Here is a 25240-nt window from a genome sequence, read left to right as displayed (position 1 = left end):
GTTCAGCCAGAGTATTCGTGCACTCTGATTGGAAATTAACTTTTTTTAAGCGCAGTGATGAAAAATTGTCGAACAAGGAATTTCGCTGGAGCCAACGTTTCGACAAAGAGACTTTTCTTCGTCGAGGCAAGTCCTTGCCGAAATGTTTTCTTCAGCGACACTCCCTGTTCGTCGATATCTTATCACTTCAAGTCTCCATCCTTCCCTGAACTTGTTGCTCTGTGTTGTTTAAACTTTCAGATTAAGCTCACTTAACCTTTGTTCATTCCTGGCACTTGCTGAATCACTACGAGTTTCCTGTGAAAAACTGTAGATTAAGCTTGGCCGAGCAGGTTATATATATTGCATATAAGGCCACTAATGAAGCCACACTCGTGGCCGTTACTACTACAATTTAACCGTTCGGTTGAAGCAAAATGTCTCACTTTGTTGGAACAAAGTTCATGTCACACTGCGGGTGCAAACGACTTGTTCAGAAGATTTTCGACTTAAAACCATGCCACAGATGACATTGAGATATGTTGTAATACTAAAAGAAGGGCGCAGATCTGGGACTTGTAGCTGACAGCCACTTTAATCAATGCTATACCGAAACAGAATTGAAACGAACCAAGCATGTCACCGCGGCCTATTCAAAATATCTGTAGTCAGTGAACAACAACCCGTTATGCAATGCTTTGGCATTTATTCGTTCAGTAACACACCTCTAGGCGTTTTTTCTTGCCTTCAAAGTGTAGTGAATCTAAGCTGCTATAGAATTTCTGGCAGAGAAATATATTATGCCTAACTTTGCTTTTCGCTAGGGAGTATGCGCGCCTTTCACAGCCAGTGGAAACGTAACTGAGCGGGAAGGTTGGTCCCTGGAAGAATGGACAGCTCCCCAGATTTCCCTAGAACACTTACCACGTGTCCGTCGCTCTGGAGAGCCCCTCTACCTGGTACAGAATAAGTGCACGCGGTCGGGAACTGGCTGGGTACACGGCAGGTGACGGCGCGACTTCCCTATGCCGCGGTGGCGCTGGGAGGACTCACCTTGTCTCTGATCTGCTGCCTCATCTTCTCACGTTCTTCCTCCATCCGCCGGTGCTTCTCCTTTCGTCTTTCCTCGGCTTCCCGTAGCGCCTCGAGCCGCTCCTGCTCCGCTTCGGCTTCGGCTTCTTTGTCTTCCGAGGTCTCCCCGTCCCCTCCGATCTGGCCTGCAGCGGGGAAAAAAGAGGGACAAAAGGGGGACCGTGAGTGGAGCGCTCCCGTGAAGGGACACACAGTGCGCGGTTTCGAGAGCGCGCTGACTTGTGGACTGGAGCAGCCCCACGCCGCCGAGTGCTGCCGGCTCTTTGGGATGACGAGCCTGTCTGGCGCCAGGTGTTCGTGGCGCAGGCTCCTACTTTTCGATCTCAACTGCGCGCACAGCGGCCGGGTCCTGCTGGAGGGGCGGCTCGCGCTCAGCGCCGCGGCCGGCGGCCCGCGGAAGGCGCCGCCCGCGCCGCTCTTCGTGCGCGGGGCCGCACAGCACCAGTTGCGCGATACGTGCGCGCTACGCACCGACTCGAGGCGCACAACGGCACGATAGGCCCGCAATGCATATAAGTATGAAACCCAGTTTTAATTATACCGCGGTCTGTTTCGAAAGAGAAAGCAATTTCTGGCTGAACTTTTCCGTTAACTTAATTCTTCGAAACTTTCCGCAACGTTCGTGGCTTGTAAAGAAAGAGAATATGAGTTTCGCCACGCTTATTGCGAGCCACCGGCTAAGATTCTTCTTTGAACGCGTCTTGCAGCACGAGCGGGTTGTAGGAGGTGCGAATTCCGCGCACCCCCTCGACCCTCTTGTTTCACGCACCTTAAAGAACCCCCTGTCGCGCTCCGCAATATCAAGGAAACGAGAAAATATTGATATGATTTTCTTTTTATAGAGAAAACATTCCATAAGGAGACCTTTATCGTGCTTTTGCATGAGTGCATGCATGAACTGGAATCTCAGATTAACGCAGTGCTGCCAGAGAGCAGCAAAACCGACTCTGTTCTTTCTCGAAAAGTATAGTGTTTCTTTTCAATTCACTTTCAGTAATGGCGACTTCCATATTCCCAAGCATGGAATGTAATGAAACGCCTTGAAGCACACGTTTTTTTTTTTAACTTGCATACCACCACTTTTTAATTAAGGTTTGTTACATACATTTTTTGTGCTAATAGTTTTGGTACACGAAATTCGCTTACTCGACTGTTAATTCACTGTTTGATCAAAATGAAGTTTACTGAACACGTTGCGTTTATTCACCCGGTTACCTGAAAATATAAACTTGTTAAACGACCGTAGAAAAAAAAAAAGGAAAAAAGTGCGCTATTCAGAAAGCTTGGCTCGTGCAAAACAGAATAAAGCTTGGTCTCTGAAATTAATTCGATCAACATGAGACGAGAAAGCTGATAGGTTTAACTGGGATTTCCTCCCTGGTTCATACTGTGTAGGTTTCACTGGAACATTATGCGAACTACGCCGCCACACATGCAAACTTATTACTCTCAAAGTTCATCGTTTCGTCTACAGGCAATTAAATTTGCTCCTCGCGTGCAGTTAATCATTCGCACTGGCGCTTCGGCTAGTTTCTCTTTTGAAGTTTGGAGCCGAAGCAGCGCCATCGCACCGGCGCTCATGTATTGCGCTGAACTCGCGCTCGACGTTGCGCTCAACTTTCCGCGGACGTTCAAAGTGCAGGTAGATTAAACGCGACGAAAGCACGGGAAAGATGAAAAAAAGAGAGAGAAAGAGAGAAACCACGGATAGAAAGCAAGACACAAGCAATCCGGGGTATGCGCATACGACGTTCGATATGCGAGTGTTTCTCCCGTGCTGAGCCTGCCGGCGATCGGGACCGCTTTTCAATCAGTGCGAGGCCCTTACGTGCTCGTGAAAAGCAGGCTTGACCACTTCGCTCGTACTTCGCGCAGGGCCCTCAGAGCATCGAGCTCTGAGAGATGCTTACCCGTAAGCGAAGCACACAAAGTAAACTTTCCGCTAGGCGCCTTCGCTCTACGGTTTTCCGCGCGTGGATTGCTGCAAGCTGCATAGATTCACATATAGCGCGTTGTGACGACACTCTCGCTGAAGAGGCGTGACGCGCGCCGTAGAATTATACTATTCTACACTTCCTGAAAAAAAAAAAGAAATGCATGGGTAGATATATCAATAGTTAGATGGCAGCTGTAGAACGATACAGAGAACGCTACACTACAATCTTGATGGGCAGAACTTTTTCTTAGGTCAATATAGTTTTCTTTTCTGAGTTAAGTAGTCTCTATGAGCTGATATAAATATCGTCTCGAGAACTGTTTCACGCGTTCGCGCAATTGTATGAATCAAGCAGCGTGAACTGTGGCTATCTGGGCCTGTTGGTTCCGCCACAGCCGACAGAGCTGGGCCGAGCGATGCATCGCGCCGATTCCTATGACCATCCTGAAGACTTAGCGACTTCCTCAAAACTTTCAAAAATCTAGTAAATGAAAGAGCGTACTTTATTTTGTTCGTTGGGACGAATATTGCTTAGGCGTAGGACATTTTCAAAGGAATAAGATGAAAAAATATATAATAAAATTCACATAGAATTACGTCCTTTTGTATAAATCGACATATAATTCGAAAAAGCGCTGTCTTGAAAAAGTTTCACTTGAAGTGAAAGAAGCCTATTGCAAAGTTACGGTCGTCAGCAGGAATACACGACCTTACGAGAGGCTCTGAAAATAACAATGAAGGAATAGGTGGGCTAGATTTTTGCCGTGAGCAGTGCTTAAGGATTTGTGCGCGTTCACGGCCAGTGGAACCTAAACATGCTATGGTCAAGAAAAGAAAAAAAAAGGGGGGGGGGGGAGAGAAAGAACGAGCTTGCCGTTTATCCTTGGGAAGTCCACTCCGTGAAAACTTCTCGCGTACGGTGCTTTGTTAACTTCAAATAAAGCCTGTTGGCAAAGATGGCGGCTGCTGCCCAGAATGTTGACGGTGCGCTATGCAGTATTCCGCAGGCTTGTTTTGTTTTAGCCGAACAATCGTAGAGCTAAAAAGTGAATCATTCTGCATGGCAGATTCCCGCCGGGTCTTCTCGGCATGTACACAGTCTCGCAGCATCTTTCCACTTGTTCGCAAAACCGCACTTTCCGCTTAGCTGCGCAAAACTACGGAGACAAAGACCGCCACTCCCTGCCCTTCCATATTTGTTCTCTGGTTCCTCTACGTCTCGCGGGGAGATGAGATGAAAGAGTTTGGACGGCAGCGCTGCCACAATGCGGCAACTGCGCGGCCGACGCACGCACACATGAACAACTAAGACTAAAGAGGACTGCACGCTTCGGCCACTGCTGATTTACGATACGTGCATGCTCGTCGCGTATACGCTCGTTCCTCCCTCGTGTTTTGTTTCCTCTCGCAAAAAAGGGTAGGGCCCGTTTCGATCCAGGGGCTAGACGAAACGAAAGAGAAAGAAAACCAAACGCAGTAAAACAAAATAAGAAACTGCCGAGCGAGCGCTCACGCAGAGAGTTTGGGAGCAAAGGCGCGCGCCGTGCTGCGTAACCCCGCATGCTCGCACGCGGGCCTCTGTGTTTACCGCGCATTACTGGGAAACAGGGCGGCCACGCGTCGCAGAGTACGCGCGCTCTGTTTGCAGGGCTGTGCGCGAGACCGCTGTGGCTTGTCTCTGCCCGAGAGAAGCCCGCCGGCGCTTTCTCCTCCTCTGTATACACGGCCTCCACAGGCTACGCTCCTCGCACTTTTATAGCAGCCACCAGAAAGCCAGTACCGAGAAAGAGCTTTTCCGAAAAAGGATGTAAAAAAGGGAGATAGGGGAGCTGCCTGCTTCGCCTCCTTTATGTGTAGAACTTTATGTGTAGAAAAAAATAAATATTTAAATTTCGGCCTAATACCCGGCTCCGGATGTATCGGAGCAAGTGATGCATCAATGATGGCGAAGCTGAGCAAGCGCGTTGCCACACCTCAATGAAGTACCATTCGCTGGCTGGTCTTAGTGACGACCCGTCAGCGCCGCCCTGTTCATGTGTACGGCCGCTCCAGGGCTCCCACGCAGACAGTTTTCCCTGGCGGCTCGTAACCCTCTTTACCGCCGCAGCCGTACAAACTCGTGTCTGACCTCCATTGTGGATCGGTGAATTACGACGCGGGAAACAGAAACTATGGGCTGCTGGCTTGAAAAAACAAACGCATGTAGGGTGTCCGTGAGGTTAATTATATGTTGTGATGATTGATAATTACGTTTCAAAGTGAAAATTCGGGACCTTTTGCCCTGAAGAAGTTGCGTTTGATTGATCCTTAGCCGTACACCGCATGACGCCGCCGTTATGAAAACGTCTGCGAAGCTTCCACCAACGGCTTCGCCGTAAAAATACCAAAAGTAAAGAAACCCTGCTCTTTGTTCATTAAACAATGACACTTTTGTATAATTGCCGAGCTTGCCTTACCCCCATATAGCTCCCCAAAATACAACGCTGTTAAAAGAAACGCCACGCACATTCACACGTAAAACTTCTCGCATACACATTCCCCGCAAGAAGAAAGCTAAAGTACGCGTATTAAGTAGGTCTGGGATCCCCACCGAACATGCTTGAACATTTTCACTCGAGTGAATTCCCTTGAGTGAGTTCAGGATTGTGGCGCAAGGCTAATTCAATTCTCATATGAGTTTAACGCGGGTTGTATACAGCACGAAGAGCACTATCTGGCACCAAAGTAGCAGTAGAAGTAAACACGCGAACCACGGCTTAACCCTTAACTGCATCGCTGCTTCAATCCTAAAATGAATTGTAGCCAAACAGTCTCTATCCTGCTACACAATATGCGACTCCACGCGCCATGGTTTATGTTGTTTCTGGATATGGGGCCGTAATCACAAAGCTGTGCGTCCATAGTTGTACTATTTGCTAATGACTGGCAGCCTTCGTTAACAAGATGCCTGATGCCATGATTGCCTAACATCTGCTCTTCCAAACAGCTTTGGTGCATGAACGTTTTTGATATTTTGTTAGTGTGTGTGGGTGTGGGGGGAGGGGGGGGGGGCTCACCCCGTACGTATCCGTCTATGCACTGCCGTATTCAATATGCATCACTGTGTCCAGTAAAAACAAAGCACAGGCCGCGCGCCTTCATAAAACGTCAATAGCTACTGCGTCGGCGCACATTCACGGGTGACACGAGTTATGGCATACCAAACGGACATGCTTCTTTTTCCGCTGCCGGGAATGCGAGATAGGGGCGCAGCCTGTGTGCGACCGTCGTCCCATAATTCTGATCCTCAATTTGTAAATAGCGGGACTCTCTATGACAGTGACGAATAGACAGTGCGCAGTGACCGTTCTAAACGAAGGCAGCGAACACTGAACAAAATCGTTCAAGCGAAAAAACAAAAACAATAACAAATGGACACAGAAACAAATGCGTCAGTGAGCATAACACAGAGATGCAGCAAAGGGACGACGGCAGATGGAAAAGTTGGTATCTTGTTATACGAAAACATTTTCATGGCTCTTGAATGTTGCTGAAGTTATTATTACAGCAGACGGGGCACAAACTGTAGCCCGTCGAGAAGGTCGAAATGTGGGAATAGACGGATCGTCTACTAGCAACGATTTCTACAGGGCGCCCATTTTCCTACGACCCATTTCACTTTCCGTTCGGTGTATCATGCGTCGCGCCCCACGGCCGACGCCAGCGAGGACGACAGCGCGGCGGCGTCTGATCCACGTCAAGCCATTGACGAAGGGGGAAAGAAAGAAAAAAAAAAAAAAAGCGAAGAAACGGATAGTTAGAAAACGCTGTCTCCGGTTCAGAAAGGAACCTTGTTCGTTCGATCGCATTTTTCTTGTTTCGAATTTGTTGTCGGGCCTCATCTTTAGTCGCAACGATTTCAATAAAAGTTAAAAGAACTTCCTGGTACGCTGTCATCTCCTCCGTATCGTACTTATTGGTGCAGTTTTTCGCTTCTTTTTCGAACTTCAACGATTCTGCAAAATTAAAACCGCCCTGGCAACGACTAACAAAAGTGGCCTGCACAGTGACTACAAGCATATGCGCTTTTATTTTTTCTTGCATTTGGAATGAATAGGCATTAAAAAATGCGATGCTTTTTGCGACCAAAAGTTTTACGACATTTTCTTCCTAATTTATTTATATAGTCAGAGTACAGCCTTATTTCCTGTGTATGTGTCTGAAACTATCTTTAGTGAGGCTAAGAAGCAACAAAGCTTTTAACGATACATCTACAGTATATATAGTGAAGGAAATGGGACGAATCGCAGTAATTGTTCAAAGCCGCTAAGAATCTCTGGCGAAAGTTCTTCGCGACGACATGTGAGAGTTTGCTTTTTACACGCCGATATTGAAGACATGTCACTGACTCAAAGAACAGGAAAACAAAGAAGGACCGAAAAGGCAGGCAGATGCACAGAGAAACAAACGAAGTAGCTTGACAGCCAACCAAGCTACGAAGCAGCACACTGCGCAATGCACGTACAGTGCCCCTGCAACGAAAAAACGACTTGCCTCGAAACTCGCGTCAGTTGTGAAATATGTAGTGTGAGTTTCTCGCCGGCTGAGTGGGGCGCTCAGCGAGTCGGCGAGTTTCTATACAGCAAAGCTGTCCGCACCAAGGCGTGTCATGTCTACTCCCATTAGTCTCAGAGACGCGGATAAAAGAGAAGCAGCTTTCTCGTGAACTTCCAAAGCGGCGAATTGAACGTCCGGAAAAAAGGAACACGAACGAAAGAGAAACGCCAGTTTCGGCGAAGTTTAGCCGCCGTCCAGATAAGCGGGCAGTTTTACCTATGGCCGGCGCCGACACGCGCTGCGCAGATTATAAATCAGAGAGCCCCGCCCAGCGCGTAAACCGGTACAGGCGTATCGCTGCCGACGCGTTTTTATGCATACTATCCTAACAAAGCGGGAGTGTTGGGAAGGGTCCCGACACAACGCCTGTTGAACGCCGAACATGCTCGCTAGCGTGAAAGCTCTTCCACATTGGTTGCAGGCACCTGCCGCCGCTGCAGGAAAAGCCTGCTCGATAAACCGATGTTATTACCATATACGCAGGACTGGATTACAGTATAAGAGTAGCGCAGCTGGGAAATTCCACGAAAAACAAAAGAAAACATAGAGCGCAATAAATTGTGCTACGTTGTTCTACTTGGTTCCCGTCAGCAAAAAGAAAGTAAAGAAGCCAGCAGAAGCTGAACAAAAAAGAATACATGTAGTTTGAAGTCGCTAATAGAACCAAGCAGCCTCCTTTCATCTTTAACTAGGTGCAGTTACAGTTGCTAGAGTTAAGTTGTGCGGTATCTTTTGCTGCTGCGCTTTTAAAACACAGCTTCAAATGAAGTTCCCCAAGGCGCCGAAATCATAAAGCTTTGCGTTCGTAAGTGCTCCTTGCCATAGGCCGGCTGTGCTCGGTAATTACATGTCCTGCATTAGGACTGGTTAAAGTTTCCCTTTCTTACGAACAATCCTAGCGTAACAGCCATTTCATAATATGGTGAGGGACCTAGGCCTGTATTCACAAAAAGTACTCACGCTAGGCTCGTTCGTAAGAGAAAACTTCAGCCAATCCTGATGCTGGGCATATCATTAGCGAAGGCAGCCGGTCAATGGCAAGGAGCGCTTACGAAAGAAAGTTTTGTGAATCGGGCCCCTGAAATGTCTCATCAAGTCGGCTGCGCTGGACGGTGCTTCATCATTTGAACGCGCTTTTTTTTTAAAAGGACAATTTAAACAAGACGTTGAAAGTGGTGTGCTCCGACGTCGTCGCGGGAGAGAAATAATATTAGTTAAATAGCGGGCAAAACTAAATTACAAGTCGTTCTGGAAGAAAAAGTCCAAGGAGCAAACGTTTTCCAGCGAAAAAGAAGGCGAAGAGATAAAGGACGGCAGCGGCTGCCATTTACTCACTGCACGGGGAAGATAAGTTCACCTGGTTTAGGAGCGCATTAACGCAAGCACAGCAAACGACAAAAGAATAAGGTTGCTGTGGCCTCGCAACAGCGCAAGAAACGGACACGAAATGAGAGCACTCGCAGCAATTTTCTGAAACAACGCAGCTGGCATTGAAGAGCGTCGAGTGTTTCACCAGCCACACGTGCGCAGAAAACGGCTCTGTCCTGTCGATGTCTTTGTAGCTTAAACTTAGATTTGTGCAGCCAGAGCGTTGCTGTAATTGTGTTTCTTCCCGAGAAAGTGCGCGCAATCAATCTACAACAAAGAACATGCCACATACCTACGCGACGCTTTAAAAGAAAAGCATCGCAGGTTCCTTACTCGGTTTTGCAGTACGTTGAGGCAAAGGTAGACAACGAAATGAAAAGCTAGTAAATACAACGCGTTGACCAATAGAACAATGCACCGCACTATTGCACCCACACACACACACACACACACACACACACACACACACACACACACACACACACACACACACACACACACACACACACACACATATATATATATATATATATATATATATATATATATATATATATATATATATATATATATATATATATATATATATATATATATATATATAGTTTGACAACGGTTGGTCCACCAACCGACACGTCAGTAAATTTGCCGTCAAAAATCAACGTGCGTCGTACTCTCCCTGGTTCCTTATTCTACCGGGGCCAGCGTGACTTCTTTGCTGCAACTATATATATACTGAGAGAGAGAGAAGACGACGTCTTGTGAGCCCTTCAAATACGAGTCAGTACCAACTCGCCCATTTTGCTATTTTCTTATTGTGAAAGACGTGAAAAAGAAGAGGAGGGGAAAGAAAGAAAGATCTGGCAGACTTCAGTGGTTTTGGCAGCTGTGAACTCATTCTGCGAAAGCATCAGTTTTGCACAGCTGACACAACCATGGTATGACTACAACGCGCATCACTGGAGCGAGCCGTGAGCTTTGGTGCCAGAAGGCCGCACGCTAGACGCATTCCTGCGCCGCTAAGGCCTCGAGGTAGCCTATCTTCCTTTCTTCCTGCATTGTAGAGAGAAAAGGGCATTATCTGAATGCCCGCACTGCTCCAGCCCAGTACCACACTTTCGTAATCGTCTGAACACTTTATAACATGAGATAGCCACCCTTTATACGTGCAGGAAGTGCCTCAACCTTGGCCGCGTGCTATGTTTTATGGATATGTTAGAGTCTAATAATGTAGTCGCGAAAAACAGGGCTGCATATATATATCCGATCTCATATTTAACTTTTTTGTAGGTAACACCTTGCGGCAAATCTATGCAATAATGCTATTAAAAATCGCATTTGTCAAATCGCTCCGTTCGCCCACACTTATCACAAATATTATTCGCGAATATACTATTTTGATATTTCCCGGCAGTTGTTACTGAGCAGCTTTCTCCTTGTTTATTACAGCGCGCAAAAGAATACTACTGACCTTCGCGGCTTGTTAAAGGTCATTTCTTCGTGAGCTGTATTGTCCGTGCTGGATCATGCATCGCACAATAGTGAATAACTGCGGTCCCACCGGCTGACAGCTGGCCAAGTTCCCGCGGGCGCGTATCGACACGTCACATTTCGCTGCCGGCGAGAACACGATGCCATTCGACCAAGGAGCGGAAGCGATTCCAAGATCTGCCCGACCAGAAATTCTGTACAGCCTTTGCTGCACGTGATTCCACTCTCTGCACTGATGATTGTGAGCGATTACAATTTGCTGTTTCTTTATTGTATCCTGTTACTCCTCCTGGCAGGCCCGTAGCCAAAGGGGGGGGGGGAGGATTCTGATAGAGGGGTGTGTTTGCAGAAAAAAATTATAAAAATAGGTGTTTTTCAAGGCTCATAATTGAAAATTTTGTTGAAGCGCACCAAAAAACACACGGACAGAAGAGGCTGACAAGGACAGCGCTTGCCTTGTCAGCCTCTTCTGTCCGTGTGTTTTTTGATGCGCTTCAACAAAATTTTCAATTATGAACGTAATCCAACTGGCCCAACTTGCCATCTTGCTGCAATGTTTTTCAAGGCTTTCACCAAGTGCCCCCCCCCCCCCCCCCCGCCGAGAAAAATTCCTGGCTACGGGCCTGCTGCTTGGGCCCTAAATATTCCTGCGGCATTTGTAAATAAAATAAAAGAACAATGACAGCTCCTCAGGGGAGAGATATGGTGACAGCGTATGCACTGGTGTGCGTCTAGGCACTGACGGAGGTCAGAGCAAGAAACGAAGCTTGCACTACAGATTGCCGCACGTTAAACACGAGTGGTTTTCGTCTCTATTTTCCAGTCGACGCTCTCGCCTGCAACAGTTTGTTGCCGCTTCTCATTCATTAAGACCGTAAGCTATAGATGAATCGCATTCCACACTTCGCCGCACTAGACGCGTCTGCGGACGCTGTCTGATTCTAGGCGAAGAAACAACCCTGGCAACGCTCTTAGATAAAGACAAGCGTCCCATTAAAGCATGTCTCTGTTCCCTTATCACAAGGACATCTGACGACCACGTGGAATCGCCTTCCACGATCAGTCACTTATATTCGAGGCATGTCGAGTTTTCTTGAATCACCGGCTAGGATCGCTCATTCAGGTATTTTGTGCATATTATCGTCCCTTTTCAGTTAGCTAACACTGAATACTACAAATACCACTTTTTACCACAACCCTCTGTCATTACCTCGGGCCCGATGAAATGAATAAATCAATGAATAGCCTTTTCTTTCAATCTTTGCTGTTCTTATTCACGAAGGTCAATAAAGAGCGAGAGCGAGCGAGAGAAAGAGAGAGAGACGTAGAAATGGCACACGTTGGATAGCATGCACCTGCCCGTCCTGCATGCGTGACTTAAGCAAAGATCAGTCAATATTTATGCGTGCACTTCGCTAGGCGTGTTTGTCGATGGCCCCGAGCACAAAATAAGCATCGTGGCTTACTCCATAAGAAGTGGAGGACCTAAAGGATTCGCATTAGAAGCGACGCAGGCTAACAACGTGCTGCCTGAAATAGGCACCGTAGAAAAGCACCGAGAACGGTGCAACAGCGTATGGAGCTGGCCGTCTTTTACTATAATATCGTTTGTCATTTGCCGAAAGTGCCTTTGCGAGCGTCAGAACCGCGACGAGAGATAAAACGTTGAAGAGCAGTTCGTGTCATCCTTCGACTTCGTAAGTTGCGAGCGACTCTGCGTTGCTCAAAAATAATGCAGCTCGGTGCGCCCATCAAATGTGAGTGTACTCGAGTTATCCTGAGAGACTTAACTGCGTGCTTGCGCCGTTCTTCTACTATCGGCATGCACGACGCTGAAAAAGACGGCCACCGTTGACTTAGAAGGACGGCAAAGCATAAAAGGAGAAGTACCGAACTGCATGAGCTTTTAGAGTATAATCGTGTTAAAGGTCCCCCAGGAGCTCGGCCGGAAATTAAAAGTGAGCTTTTTTCCGTACTGTTGAATTCTGCAAGCTATAGGAATACATGGCGACCGGAGATGACATTTTTGACTCGCATTAAAGTGAAATGCAACGAATAACACTCCGAGATAGTAAAAACTATGCCATTATCCGAGAACATGGATGTCGTATAAACGATATTACACGTGCATGCTGCTGAACGCTCGTTGCACGCAGACTAAAATATTGAAGCCCTAAGCTCTGCTCTGCTATGCCACTGCGCAACGCTGCAATGTTTTATACTGCACGCTTTCGTGGTTGAGAGACAGCAACACATAACCGATAACTTATTTTCATTACTTGATGCCCGACTGATCTGGCTATTTATGACTGCAATGAAAAATTATTGAGGCTTGTTTCAGTGCCTCGATGCGTCATTGTGTTAGCGGCGTAGGCCATGAACACAATGGTTTTGGAAACATATGCTGACAGACAGTCTGTCCCAATGTAGTCATGAAATGCACAGTCTCCCCAATTAGCCGTAGTTCCTGAATAGTTTGCGAATGGTTTGAGTTGGTTAAAGCCCCCGCCACGGTGGTTTAGTGGCTACGGTGCTCGCCTGCTGACCCGAACGTCGCGGGTTCCATCCCGGCCGCGGCGGTCGCATTTCGATGGAGGCGACAATGTTTGAGGCTCGTGTACCTAGATTTAGGTGCACGTTAAAGAACCCCAGGTGGTCGAAATTTCCGGAGCCCTCCACTACGGCGTCTCTCATAATGATATCGTGGTTTTGGGACGTTAAACCCCGGATATTATTACTAGCGAGTTTTAGTATAGCGGATAACAGCAAACGCAAGGATTTAGCGTTAGCATTAGCGTTGCGTGCTCCTAACTGCGCGTGAGCAGAACGTAAACGTAGCCCGAGCTCTTACGTACGAACGCTATTTCTGGAATATAGCGTTCAACGCTAACGCATGAAAGAGATCCCGTACGTAGGGCAAGATGGCGGTGCCTGTTGAAGCGAGAGCCGTCCACTTCGAATCTTTGTAGCCGTCGTCCTGCATTATTAAACTTATTCATTCCCTAATAATGTTCGTATTTGATTTAGATTTGAGTAATGAGGCTTCGCCAACCGTGTACCGCCGATAAAATAGCTCCATTTTTGAGATACAAAGTGGATTTGCGCTGCAGAAGGCTTAGCAAGATTTGTTTGCAAGGTTCGCTCATGTTTTCTGTAGCAGCGCAGAGATGGCGACGCTGTCTTTAGTCGCCTCTTTCCAAGGTACGGCCACAAGTCAAGCAGATACATGCCAGGCTTCGTTTCCCTTCATGCCTTTCGCGGCAGTGCATGAATGTGACGCGTGATGCGTCCCAGCTCAAAAAGGCCAGGTAATAGGGATCTTGAAGAATTCTCGAACGCGGCATGTCGACAGAAACCAATGTGTCAGAACTCAACACTTCTGCAAACGCGCGATGGAGACGCAACAGTGGTGACTTTGGATCAGCTCGACTTGGTGGCGCTTTTGTGGATTCTACAGTGCATTTGGTGTTTTTATGTCTAGATGGCGCCGTATGTGCTTGCGTTAGCGGGAATGCCTTCCGCTGTACTAAAAGACCACCAGTTGGCACGCAGCGCGTTCCGTTTTAGCGTTAGCGTTGAGACGCACGCTAACGCTAACGTAAGCGTTTCCCGCTGTACTAAAACTCGCTATTATTGGCGAAAGCAGCGGCAGTTTCGAACGCTTTCAGGCGTCATATTTTCCTCACGCCTATTGCGATCCTCATAGGCACGTGTTTCAGGGGCGTAGCCAAGGGGGGGGGGGGTTCAAACCCCCCCCCCCCCCGAAAATTTTCAGTTTTGCTTGCGTATATAGGCACGCACACATACAAACGCACGCACGAACATACATAAAGTATGGTTGAACCCCCCCTCCCCCCCCCGAAAAAAATTTCTGGCTACGCCCCTGACGTGTTTGATCACGTTTAATTTCTGTTTTTGAAAAGAGCGTTTCCTGGGGCTTCTTGCAGCCACATCCTGTAACGGGGTATGATGAACATTTTAGACCAAATTCAGCTAGCTTACTTACTCGCAAACTCGCAGCACCGGTTAGCACTGGCTGAAGTTGGCTAAATGATAGCTAGTGTTGGCTAAGTTTACTTATGTGATTGCCAATGCTGCATAGTGATGGCTAATTTTGGCCAGCTATTGACAACTTTCTCCCAATGTTGGCTACCCGTTGTCATAATGGCAGGACTGTCTTCATTCAGTCTCGATCCGACGTATACCGATTTTTGAACGATGTCGTCACAAAGTTAAACAATGAAAGTATATAATACTCTGAGTACGTGCATTGTGCAGTTGTGTAAAAATATAATTGCCGAGGCATAAAATCTCGTTTTCATTGGCTAAAGGGCCCCGACCTAGTCGCATGGCAATGAAGGAAGAATGGGCGACGGCACAACGCCTACTGTAGAAACTTCTTATAGCTGGTTGTCACTTAATTTAGCCAATGAAACAGCTGGAAACGGGAACGAAGAAACACAGGTAAGAAAGAAAGAAAGAAAGAAAGAAAGAAAGAAAGAAAGAAAGAAAGAAAGAAAGAAAGGAAAGAAAGAAAGAAAGAAAGAAAGAACATGGGCGTCAAAGTAGGCGCCAGGTTGGCCCTTTTGCTTGCAACGACAGATTATTCAACTAGTTGGTAGAAATTCGAGTTGCAAAACATTAGGCTTTCATAAGCGAACACAAGTGAAGGGGTAACACATACTCCGTAACTTGTGTCCATGTCTGCACGCCTCTGATTTTCCTATGATGAATAGCGTTATAACAGCTGGGCGCGTGGCGTACCGTGAAGCAAAAGCTTCACGAAAGTGCGAGGGTCGTTTCGCCTTTCTCCTGAAGCATATTGCACGACGAAGCCTCTCCTCCCTAACGTGGCCATGCATACCCGAGTGCTTTTGCTTCCGTTATTGCGTCCTGGCAGTCTCTCAGCACAGTCAGGCGGTCCGGGCGTCGTGCAGTGTCTTGCGAACCAACATGGAAAGTGGCAGCGCTTCCCCGACCTCTTTTAATTACATGCCCCTCTCACATGCATCCCGTATACCCTTGTCTTCTAATGAAGTTTCTTTCCGCACAAGCTAGCCTTCGTGCAGCGACGTCAAATGAAGCATGAAAGGGCAGGTGTGGTGTAACGGTCGTCGGCGCCTTTGTTTCGGCGGTTGTCTGTGGCGACCGAAATGAAGGTACAATAGCGTGGAAAAGTTCGGCACCGTGGAGATGGTGACGCAATTTGTTACACGAACGGTGCTACACAAAGAATGGCGCGAAATGACATGCCCGGGCGCACGAGGCCTACAACACACAACACACACACAACACACACAACACACACACACACACACACAAAACACACACACACACACACAACACACACACACACACACACCCATATATATCTATATCTATTATATATATATATATATGATATATTAATATATATATATTATACAATATATACGAGGGGTATTCCGCATTATCAGCAAGTAAGGGCTGTTTGCTAATATTTAAATATTTGCACGTAAGAATGAGGGTTTATTTGTGCAGCGTCATCTGTTAATTCTTCGCGAAGGTACTGAAGTTATTGTTCTGACTCAGTAGTCGTCTGCTTGTCGGGGAATGCAAACGACAATGTCTGCGAAAATTGTTGCTCGCGGCTGTTGTGAAGTGCGAGCTGTAATTCGATTTTTGCTTGCAAAAGGATCATCAGCTTCTCAAATTTATGCGGAGTTGTGCGTAGTTTATGGACTTGAAGTGATGGTGAAGGAAAGGTCATAAGATGGTGTCGAGACTTCACAAATGGCCGCACTAATGTGCATGACTAAGAGCGGAGTGGAAGGGCCAGAATCCAGACCAATGACACTGTTCAACAAGTGAACCGGGAATTGTGATTAGATCGACGACTGACAGTTAGTCGTCAATCGGATGAATTTAGTCTTTTCAACCGCACTACAATTTACACGATTGTAACTGAAAAGCTGAGATATCACAGAGTGTGTGCAAGGTGGGTACTAAAAATGCTTACCGACCAACTCAAACAGCAAAGAATTCCCGGGCGGCGAACTTCTATGCAGAGGGACTAAAGAAACCGGTGCAGCGGTACGAAAAGTGCTTAGAATTTAACGCTGTTACGTAGAGAAGTGGAGGAGTATTGTGCTAAACTAAACCAGCTAATAAAAGCTTTCGCTAACGAATATTTTTTTATATATATATATAGTGAGAGAGAGAGAGAGAAGAGAGAAACAGTGTGATGGTGCCGCTGAGTCTGAATACGAGTCTTGGCGTTCAATGGCAACAAACATCGCGACATCGCTGTTTGTATGGATATGGTACGGGCGCGCGCAAGTGGCTTACTGTATGATGTATATTTAGTCGGAGGCTATGCTTATGCTGAAGCTGCACGGTAATGAATGCTACCACCACTTGCGTTCCGTGGTGAGACTACCTCCAAATATAAATCCACAAACTGTTGATAGGCCACTTTTTTGAACCGCGCTCTTTCGGCGGAGGTCGTGCGTCTTTCCTGGTAGCCAGCCGACGTGCTCAGATCCTAGCGGCCGATTTTTCTTTATTGTCCAAAGCTTCGCCCAATCGAAACACCGACTGACCGACAAGGAGGCGATGTTGCTTAGCGTATGCGCATCGGTAAGGCTGTTTCTTGTGCGGGAGGATGGCAGCCCGAAAAGCGATGAGTGCCGTCTCAAGCTCACGCGTAATCCTCCGGCTTGAGCCATATATTTCACACGGGTGAAAGATAGCAAGAGGGGGCGCGGGGGCATCTTCGCGCTGCGCAGACAATCGATCTTTCCGAGAGTCTGATATAAATCGAAGGAGGCAACCCAGATTTTAACGATCGGCGAATATCACGCCTTCGAAGTTGTACAGCTCGCAGCAGTGGTGGAGATGATGGCGAACATTCTGTGACACCTTGTCAAGACCAACGACCTTGTTATCTGCACCGCGTCACAGACAGGGGCGCCCGATAGCAAGTAGACGTGGTGCTGTTGTGTCAGCGTTTGACAGTCTGACATACTCTGCCGAAAAGGCAGGAGGGTCGCCAGTGCGATTTATCGTGCAGACAACGAGAATGTGTCCGTTAAAGACATCTCCTTGATACTTTTATTATGCGTGGAAATTAGACGCATTCGCAAATACAAGTATCGAGTTGCTTCAAATAAAACAAACAAACAAACACCATCAATCATATCGCATTCATGAGTTCGTTTCTGCGTGCTATAGCCTTTTTATTTACTTCTTGCGTCCTTTCTTCGGTACCGAAGGAACAGTTACCGAAAAGAGAAAGTCCACAATGCATGTTTTTTTTTTCTGTTCTAGTTAGATGACATCTCGCACAGCAATTTATTTATTTATTTACTTATTTATTTATTTTGAGCTTCTAGGCCTTGGTATTACGAACGGACAACTCACGCCCGATCTTTGCTCCATTCGAGGCTTCTAATGCTAAATACACCTTGGGCTCTAGAAGAATTTGACGGCGAAAGCCCTTATGCTCATTTCGTTTACGATTGTTCTCTTCCGTTCACATTTCCTTTGTTGATTGCTGTGGCTGCTGTTGCTGCTGCTGATAATTATTTCTTAGGCCATAGTCTTCGCTGACGCTGTGGCTGACTATGATGAGGATCATTTGCTTCACATGTGTTGTCGACGCCGCCGGACGCGTCGACAACACACGCGTTCCGCGTCTCACGAGGCGCTTAAGGCTTTCGCTTAATGTAAACGTAGTACCTTTCAAGAGCTTGCCCAGGCACCTTACCGCCGTAAGCGGCAGTGGCACGCATTTTCCTCGCTCAACGATCGGCGGCTGCACTGCACGTGCACTGAAGCTCGCGAGAAACCTCGTCTTCTTCACTTGGCTGGAGACACCATCAAATCATGTGGCTGTACATCTCCATAAAGACGGGCCTTGACCCTTGCCTCAGCGTTCTATGGGCGTGCTCCCTGAGCGCACTATATGGGGCGATTGAGCATGCGTTGGCCCTACCAACAGGCTGTGGCTGTTTCGGTATGGGATCCTACCTTGCTCGCTCCCGGATGAGACCTGTGCTCATCTCTGCCTCCTTTTCCTCTTCCTGCTGCCTGCCTTCTTGCCCCTTTTCCTCCTCCCCGTCCCCTCCCTCCCCTAAACGAAATCGAAAAGGAGACTAACATAGCAGACCAAAAGACTCGTGTCCGGTCTAATAACGAGATGGACATTGCTGGCCTCGGACTCTTTGTGTCTCTAGTGGGACACATTGTGGTTAGCATCGGATTTTGTCGAGCAATAGTTTAAGCTTAGATTAAGCGCATGGATGGCGACGAAGAATGAAAGTTGTGCGCCGGTTAAACACTTTTTCTCGCGAAATTATCTTCGGTAAAAGTGGTGGCATGTGTATTGAATCTCCTGCGAAGTACCGAAAGTCTGCAGTGTTTATACAGCAGTCAGAACTGTTGCAGTGCATAACTTCCATATGGCATCTCTCTTAAAGCGTTAACGGCCCATTTTGTTTCGTGTCATGACGCACTCAATCGCTTATAAAGAAAACGTTTACCTTATTTACCTGAATCTAAGCCGATGTTCTTTTTTCTAAAAAACAATGCGCGAAAGTGGGGGGGGAGGGGGTCGGCTTAGATTCGAGTACAATGATTAAGTTTTTTTTTTTCTGGCCTTGCGAATTTCGGGGTTCGGCCTACAATCGAGGGCGGGCTAGAATTCGAGTAAATACGGTAAGTTTATTTGGCGTCTTACGTGGCGCATATAGGCACTGTGCAGTGGAGCTTTCCACAGACGACGGCAACGTTAGAACACACAGCCTAGCAAGTGGAAGAAGCGAAGTTGAACTGTAGCCAGACAAGAAGTGAACGCTCAGACTTAATAATAAATAAATAAATAAATAAATAAATAAATAAATAAATAAATAAATAAATAAATAAATAAATAAATAAATAAATAAATAAATAAATAAATAAATAAATAAATGGCACGCGTGTAACAATGTGATATACAAATGATTCTGTTTTTGGATGAACTCAGGCTAAAATATAACACGCCAGAATAATTTTTTTACACCGCTCTTGCAGAAGCAACAAATTTCAGTTGGACCGACGTTGTTGTGCACATCGACGCTACTTTACGCAGACACTGCCTGCCAAAAAAATGGCTTTCAGTGCGGTGATCCAAATTTTTTTTTGCTTTAGCTCCCTGGAATATTGTTTTCAGCCTTCTTGTAGCGGAATACAACGGTATTTGCTTCTGCTTTCCGCCGCCATGCCGCAGATGCAACGAAGAACACATAAGCATAACTCGCATTTCCATTTAGATTCGTCTCTGAAGAGCGGGGGAGGCCATCGAGAAAGGGTCAGAACCGACTCTTACTCTTTTCGAAGCGACAACACTCCTGAAATTCATTCTAAAAAGACAGGGCGTGCAAACACGGACACAAGGCCCTGTCTTTTTAGAATGAATACTTACCAACTAGCTCAGCTCTCTGTTATTCTAAACTCCTGAAATAGTAGGCTACCGAACAGCCAGCTACCCCACCTACATAAAAAGTAATAAGAAGGTTAAATCACAGGAAAAAATAGGGCGCTAAGAATTGCTGGCACGTGTCTGCGCGCTTGCGTGGCGCACATGTATAACGACGTGCATTGGCGGGAATGCGGGCGTTCTCTGTCTATGCGAGTTTTCCTCCGGGCCTTTTACTTTCTGCGATTGTTCATCTACTCACAGTACAACTTTGCATTGTGCGCTTGTGGTGCGTGAGTGCGGCTTATCCTTATGCCGCCTTGTTATTCTCCCGTCGTTACTCGTAGCCAGGCGCGTGTCTATCCCCTGTACGATTCAGCTGTCTTTACTCGCGTTTCACCAACGTCAGCCAAGACGGCTACTGTGCGGCTATCGCCAGTGAAAGGCACAAAGGCTCCCAAGAAGGGGCCGAATTCACAAAGCTTCTCGTTCGCAAGTGCTATTTGCCATTGGACAACCGCCTTCGCTAATGGTACGTCCAGCATCGGGATTGGCCGGAACGTTCATTTACGAGCAATTCTGGAGGCGTTTGCGAATATGCAGCGGAGAAATTTACGCCAGCCGGCGGGCACGTGTCAGGCGACGGCAGTTCGTCACGCACACCGCAAGCGCGCACGCCAACCCTCTGGGGCGCGCGCCCGCGCTTTCTGTGACCGGGTGCAAGAAAATGCTGGCCCGTCGGCCCGCTGAACGAACTGGTAATGGGAGCGCGTTTGCTGCGTGCATACTCAACGCAACACGCCAAGCCGTCCTCGACGAAGGCACCGTTGCAGCAGCGATAACGCGAAGCGACGGCGCTTTCGGCGCGCCACTCGTCGGCGGGACGAAGACTCGACGGGCCTCGTAGTCACTGCCACTAACCAGTCCGCAATAGTGTAGGCAACGGCGCCACCCGCACGCTAACCTTACCACGCGCGCGTGCCACGGGCACTGCATGTGTGGCGCTGTGCCGAAATTGCGTTTTCAATATGGTTTCCCACCTGTCCAAATAAGGCCCCTTATTCGGAATACACGTACCCATGGAAAAGCGATGTACCGCGCCTACGGCGCGAGCGCTCGCACTTCGCGAAGAAGCGGGTCGTGCGTGCCGCCTATTCAATATGTGCAAACATCAGTGACGAAGCGCGCACGTGCGCTGGTGCGATTGCATTGCTTGTGAACTGGTCGAACAGACCGAAAGAACAATCGCGGTGCGACCGATGCAGACATCAGGCACGATCGAAGTCAATCGCTCGCAGTGGAACAATCTGTTTTTGGGCAGCGAAGGGTGTGGCATGTTTTGCTTCGGTCTATTGTGCTGTATGCGCGAGCTTTGGGTCATTCAACCACACTTGAGAAGCGACGGGCGTTCCTCTTGACCGCATTTCATTTCGATCAGTGTAACGCGCAAGTTATGAGCTTCATAGGACCGGCGTAGCTCTCCGATTTTTCTCAGAACTTGTACTTCATCCAAGTTGGAAAAGGGAATATCAGTGCTCTCGACATGTGACAGCATAACATGAGCATCGAAGCGCGAATATGACTATAAAACCAATTATGAGTCCGGTAGTGTACAGATCGTTGTGATACGGTGATAATTATATCGTTGCTACAAGTATTACTATCAAAATGTGTATGGGGGTGGTGGGCCGGTACTCCCATTACTGCTGCTCATGACGACACGTCACGCTATTACAGAACTACATTTCTCAGCGTGGGACATGGTCGAATGTAAAGATTTATATAAATATATTTGATTTACGCGCCTGTCAACCCCGGGTTGAGAGCGAAATCTCTTTCATGAGATATAGAGAATTCTACCGGCGTACGTTGCTACTCTCACATAGGGAAGGACATTGGCGACAAAAGATGCTCTGCTGAGAGCAAAGATGACAAAACGAAAAAAAAAAAAAATCGCCCGTGGTTTATTTCGTAACGAGGCCCAGTGCAGTTCATATCGTTCGCTTTGAATGAAATTGCAGCGTACACGTGTGATTACGTGCTTCTTCGCGTGATGTTCAAAGGACGTGCCTGTAGAACAGCACCATAAATAGCTTTTATATGTACTGACGGAGGAATGTTTGCTAGCGAATATTATCATGTGAACATACGTGCAAAGTGAATAGTATCGATATGTATACTTTGTAGACAACGCCTGCCATGTCCCTTTAGATTACTGTGACACCCAATGACATTTTGCGATCTCATGTACAACCACGGCTGAATGTTCACAATATGATACTCTTTGTCGAAACTGGATAAATTAACACCTATGGAACGTTTGCCTTCCGTAACACGAAACCGAATGCGCGACAATTGCGAGCGTGCTGCACTAAAGTACCAGAACAATAATTCGCTCTAGATATGCAGGTTATAGCTTCACAAACCTATCTCCAAAAGTGCTTTCGGCTTTCATTAACAATGCGCTTCCGACGCGAAAACCTTGGCGTGTTTCTGACAGCCACATGAGCGGAGTCGAATGCTCGACGTTATGGTTTACGAAAAGTCCAGGCCTCGGAATATTCAATTGCGGCGTGCCTCGTGACTTCGGCTATCGGTCGAAGTCACAAGGCATGCGGCAATCGGAACACGCAATTAAGCTCTCCAAACAACGCACTATGACCGACATGGTGGCGAGTAAGCACACGATATCGCTGCATAGTATTCGGAGCACGGCACGCGCACTCTCTCCAGTAGCTCGCCTGAGGAGCATTTAAAGTTGGGCCCGAAACATGTTCGACGGAGTAATTATCCAAATGGAATGGTCCCAAGAGACAACACGCTGTCCTCAGAGTATGGGTTAGGGGCTGTGTGTCACTGCGCCACGTGTACGAGATAGCTTGCACTGCCCGCAGCCCCAACTGCTGCCCCTCGGAGAAAAATTAAACTCCGCCGTTCGACGACTAAAGCCTAAACCGGTCCGTAAGAGGATGTAAAGACATTTGTAATGAATTTTTGAGTGAACCGAGCCATTTGAGAGTAATTCCCCACCGCGCAGTCCAGGAAACTTTTCGCGGAACAATTTTCGAAGACCTATGTCCACACGAGAATGAGGAATAACGCGTGGCATTCAATTGCCTACATAATTAAGCTACGCTTGATGAAGCAATAGCGAAGTGAATCATTGCGTCATTTTTTGCCGCTCAATGACTGTACGCGCGTGAACATATATAAACATATGTCATCTCAGCTTCTGGGAACGCTACGCTGCACTTAACGCTTTCAGCTTTATTGCATTCAGTCATGACGACCTAATCAGTGACAAACATTGCGCAAATACCCGTAGAACATAACATATGCGTCATAGCCGCGTTCCGGGAGATTGGCTTGTCACCAGGTGCCATTATCGCATGTGTTTGCGATGCATGCGTGTGTACTATGTATGAATGCGGCCATGTCGCTTATCACTTCTGTTATCCACCTACAGTAACATGATAGGCGTATCGTAGGGCAAACGTCTCGAACATCTATTAAAGAATGACTCTCTGTCTCTCTTGCTCTTATACTCACTAGCCCCTTCCCACCCCTCCGCAAAAAACAAACAAACAAACAAACAAACAAACAAACAAACAAACAAACAACAAACAAACAACAAACAAACAAACAAACAAACAGTAGAGAGCCCGAACGTCGTCGACAAATACGCAATATGACTAGAGGAGCAGCGATTCCAAGATCTGGAGTCTATCAATGAGGAGTTGTCTCTTGCGCGATGTTCTAAGAATGCCTGGCTTTGTGCAACATTTCGCAGACATCGCGTATAGGAGAACAATTATAGCCCACCAGTTAGACATAAGCCAGACATCAGGACTCTAGGCAGAAAAAGTTCGGGAATACGCAATGTAGAGAGGGTTAGTTATCTCCACTAATTGCGCGGAATAGGGCGCAGAAGTGCACCGCGTGAGGAAAGAATGAGGAAAACGGGGAGACGACTGAGCCTATACGTGGGTTGCGATAACCCGCTAGGCGGCAAGGCGCAGGGCATGCCGAAGGAAAAGTGCAAGCCCAACAAGTGGCAGAGACTCTTGCACAACTGTCTGGCAGAGGGGCACTCATCAGGCGTTCATCCCAGAAGAAACGAGACGGGGAAACTGCTTAGGCGAACTGCAAACAGATAAGTGCCCACTCCATCCGGTGCAGCCGCTAGAAATGAGGCTTCTTCGCCGTGTGAGCCCGCTCGCTACACCTCGTCGCTTCGTCTGCTATTTCTGCAGCACGCTTTCCCTATTTCCGTTCCAGCGCAGGTTGAAGAGCTGGGAGACACGTGGCCCGGGTCACAGGGCGTATAAGAACAAAAGAAACAGCGAAAAAGGCGGGAACTTGCGCGCCTTGCAACCACTCTGCCCTGAACAGCGCAAGTTGGGACTCGGCGCGTGTCGCATTACGTGCAAAGCAGCTCGCTGCGCATACTCACTCCACAGAATAATGTTGCAGCGTGCTTCACTCGGAGCCACGGATTCGTTTTTATTTTCCCCTCTATCGTCTTGTTTTCTTTAGCGCACGCCCATGGAGCCACCTGTTAATTACGCAAGGTAGTTTACGGCCGCTAGTGTCGTAACGGTGCACGGAGGCAATCGAGCTGCAGATGCGAGTTCTTGTACCCGACATTCTGTGCTGCAAGCACCGATATGTGCTGTACAAAAAAGGGGAGATATCTGGGTCACCACTGGGACCATCCAGGGCTGCGTGTCGATGGTTTACTTTGCGCTGTTCAGTGGGCTAGGAAGCCGCTCGCGTGGACGCCTGAGTGCCGACTTGCGCACATCGGTGGGACAAAAAAAAAAAGTGCGGTGAGGGAGTAGGCGTGGTTGGAAAGACGCGGCTGCACTGAGTCGTCTTGTATGTATGCGCTCTACGGAGCAGCGTTTCGAAAAGCAGATGCCTACTGCGCCATCCTGTTCGTTGTACCGTTTCTTTATCATTATTTTTCGTTTTTTTTTTGCTTGCTGTGAGCCAGGACAGCGTTATCATTTGGTTCTCGGAAGTACCTTACTGCTATGTATACGCTGACGGAATTGCTACTCAGCCAAATTGCGCCACTTCAACAGATGTCTGTGGTGTTGAAAATGCCACTGCGATTATCGAGGGCAATGAGCATATAATGTACCTTTAGCAAGTGCTTTTTTTTGTTAGAGCGAAATATCTTCATCCGCTCTTGCTCAGAGAATATTTTCTCGCAAGATCTCCTACTGCACTGCGCGTCGAATTGGTAGATTACTCAACTGTGTCGACTGTGGCTTGGTGTCGCATTTTCAAAATGTCTTGCCTTTCACGTCGGGATGAAAGATTATGCTGCTTGCGAT

The 25240-nt window shown here is 47.5% G+C and overlaps 1 protein-coding gene across 7 annotated transcripts in view; it reads right to left on the bottom strand.

Moving 5' to 3' along the window:
- Positions 1-25240, bottom strand: part of LOC119379196 (complexin) — an 810485-nt gene that overhangs the window by 35271 nt on the left and 749974 nt on the right. For all 7 annotated transcript variants that reach the window (XR_005181119.1, XM_049411903.1, XM_037648415.2 and 4 more), the window contains one exon: positions 1033-1196. Coding sequence is in view for 6 of the 7 variants with exons in the window: in XM_049411903.1 (XP_049267860.1) it covers positions 1033-1196 (164 nt within the window). In the remaining variant the exon portion in view is untranslated. The remainder of the gene's footprint in view (positions 1-1032; positions 1197-25240) is intronic.

This window comes from Rhipicephalus sanguineus, chromosome 1 (genome assembly GCF_013339695.2).
Source record: "Rhipicephalus sanguineus isolate Rsan-2018 chromosome 1, BIME_Rsan_1.4, whole genome shotgun sequence".
NCBI classification, from domain to species: domain Eukaryota; kingdom Metazoa; phylum Arthropoda; class Arachnida; order Ixodida; family Ixodidae; genus Rhipicephalus; species Rhipicephalus sanguineus.
Note: the sequence above shows the minus strand (reverse complement) of the source record. Positions and strands in the feature narration are given on the sequence as shown.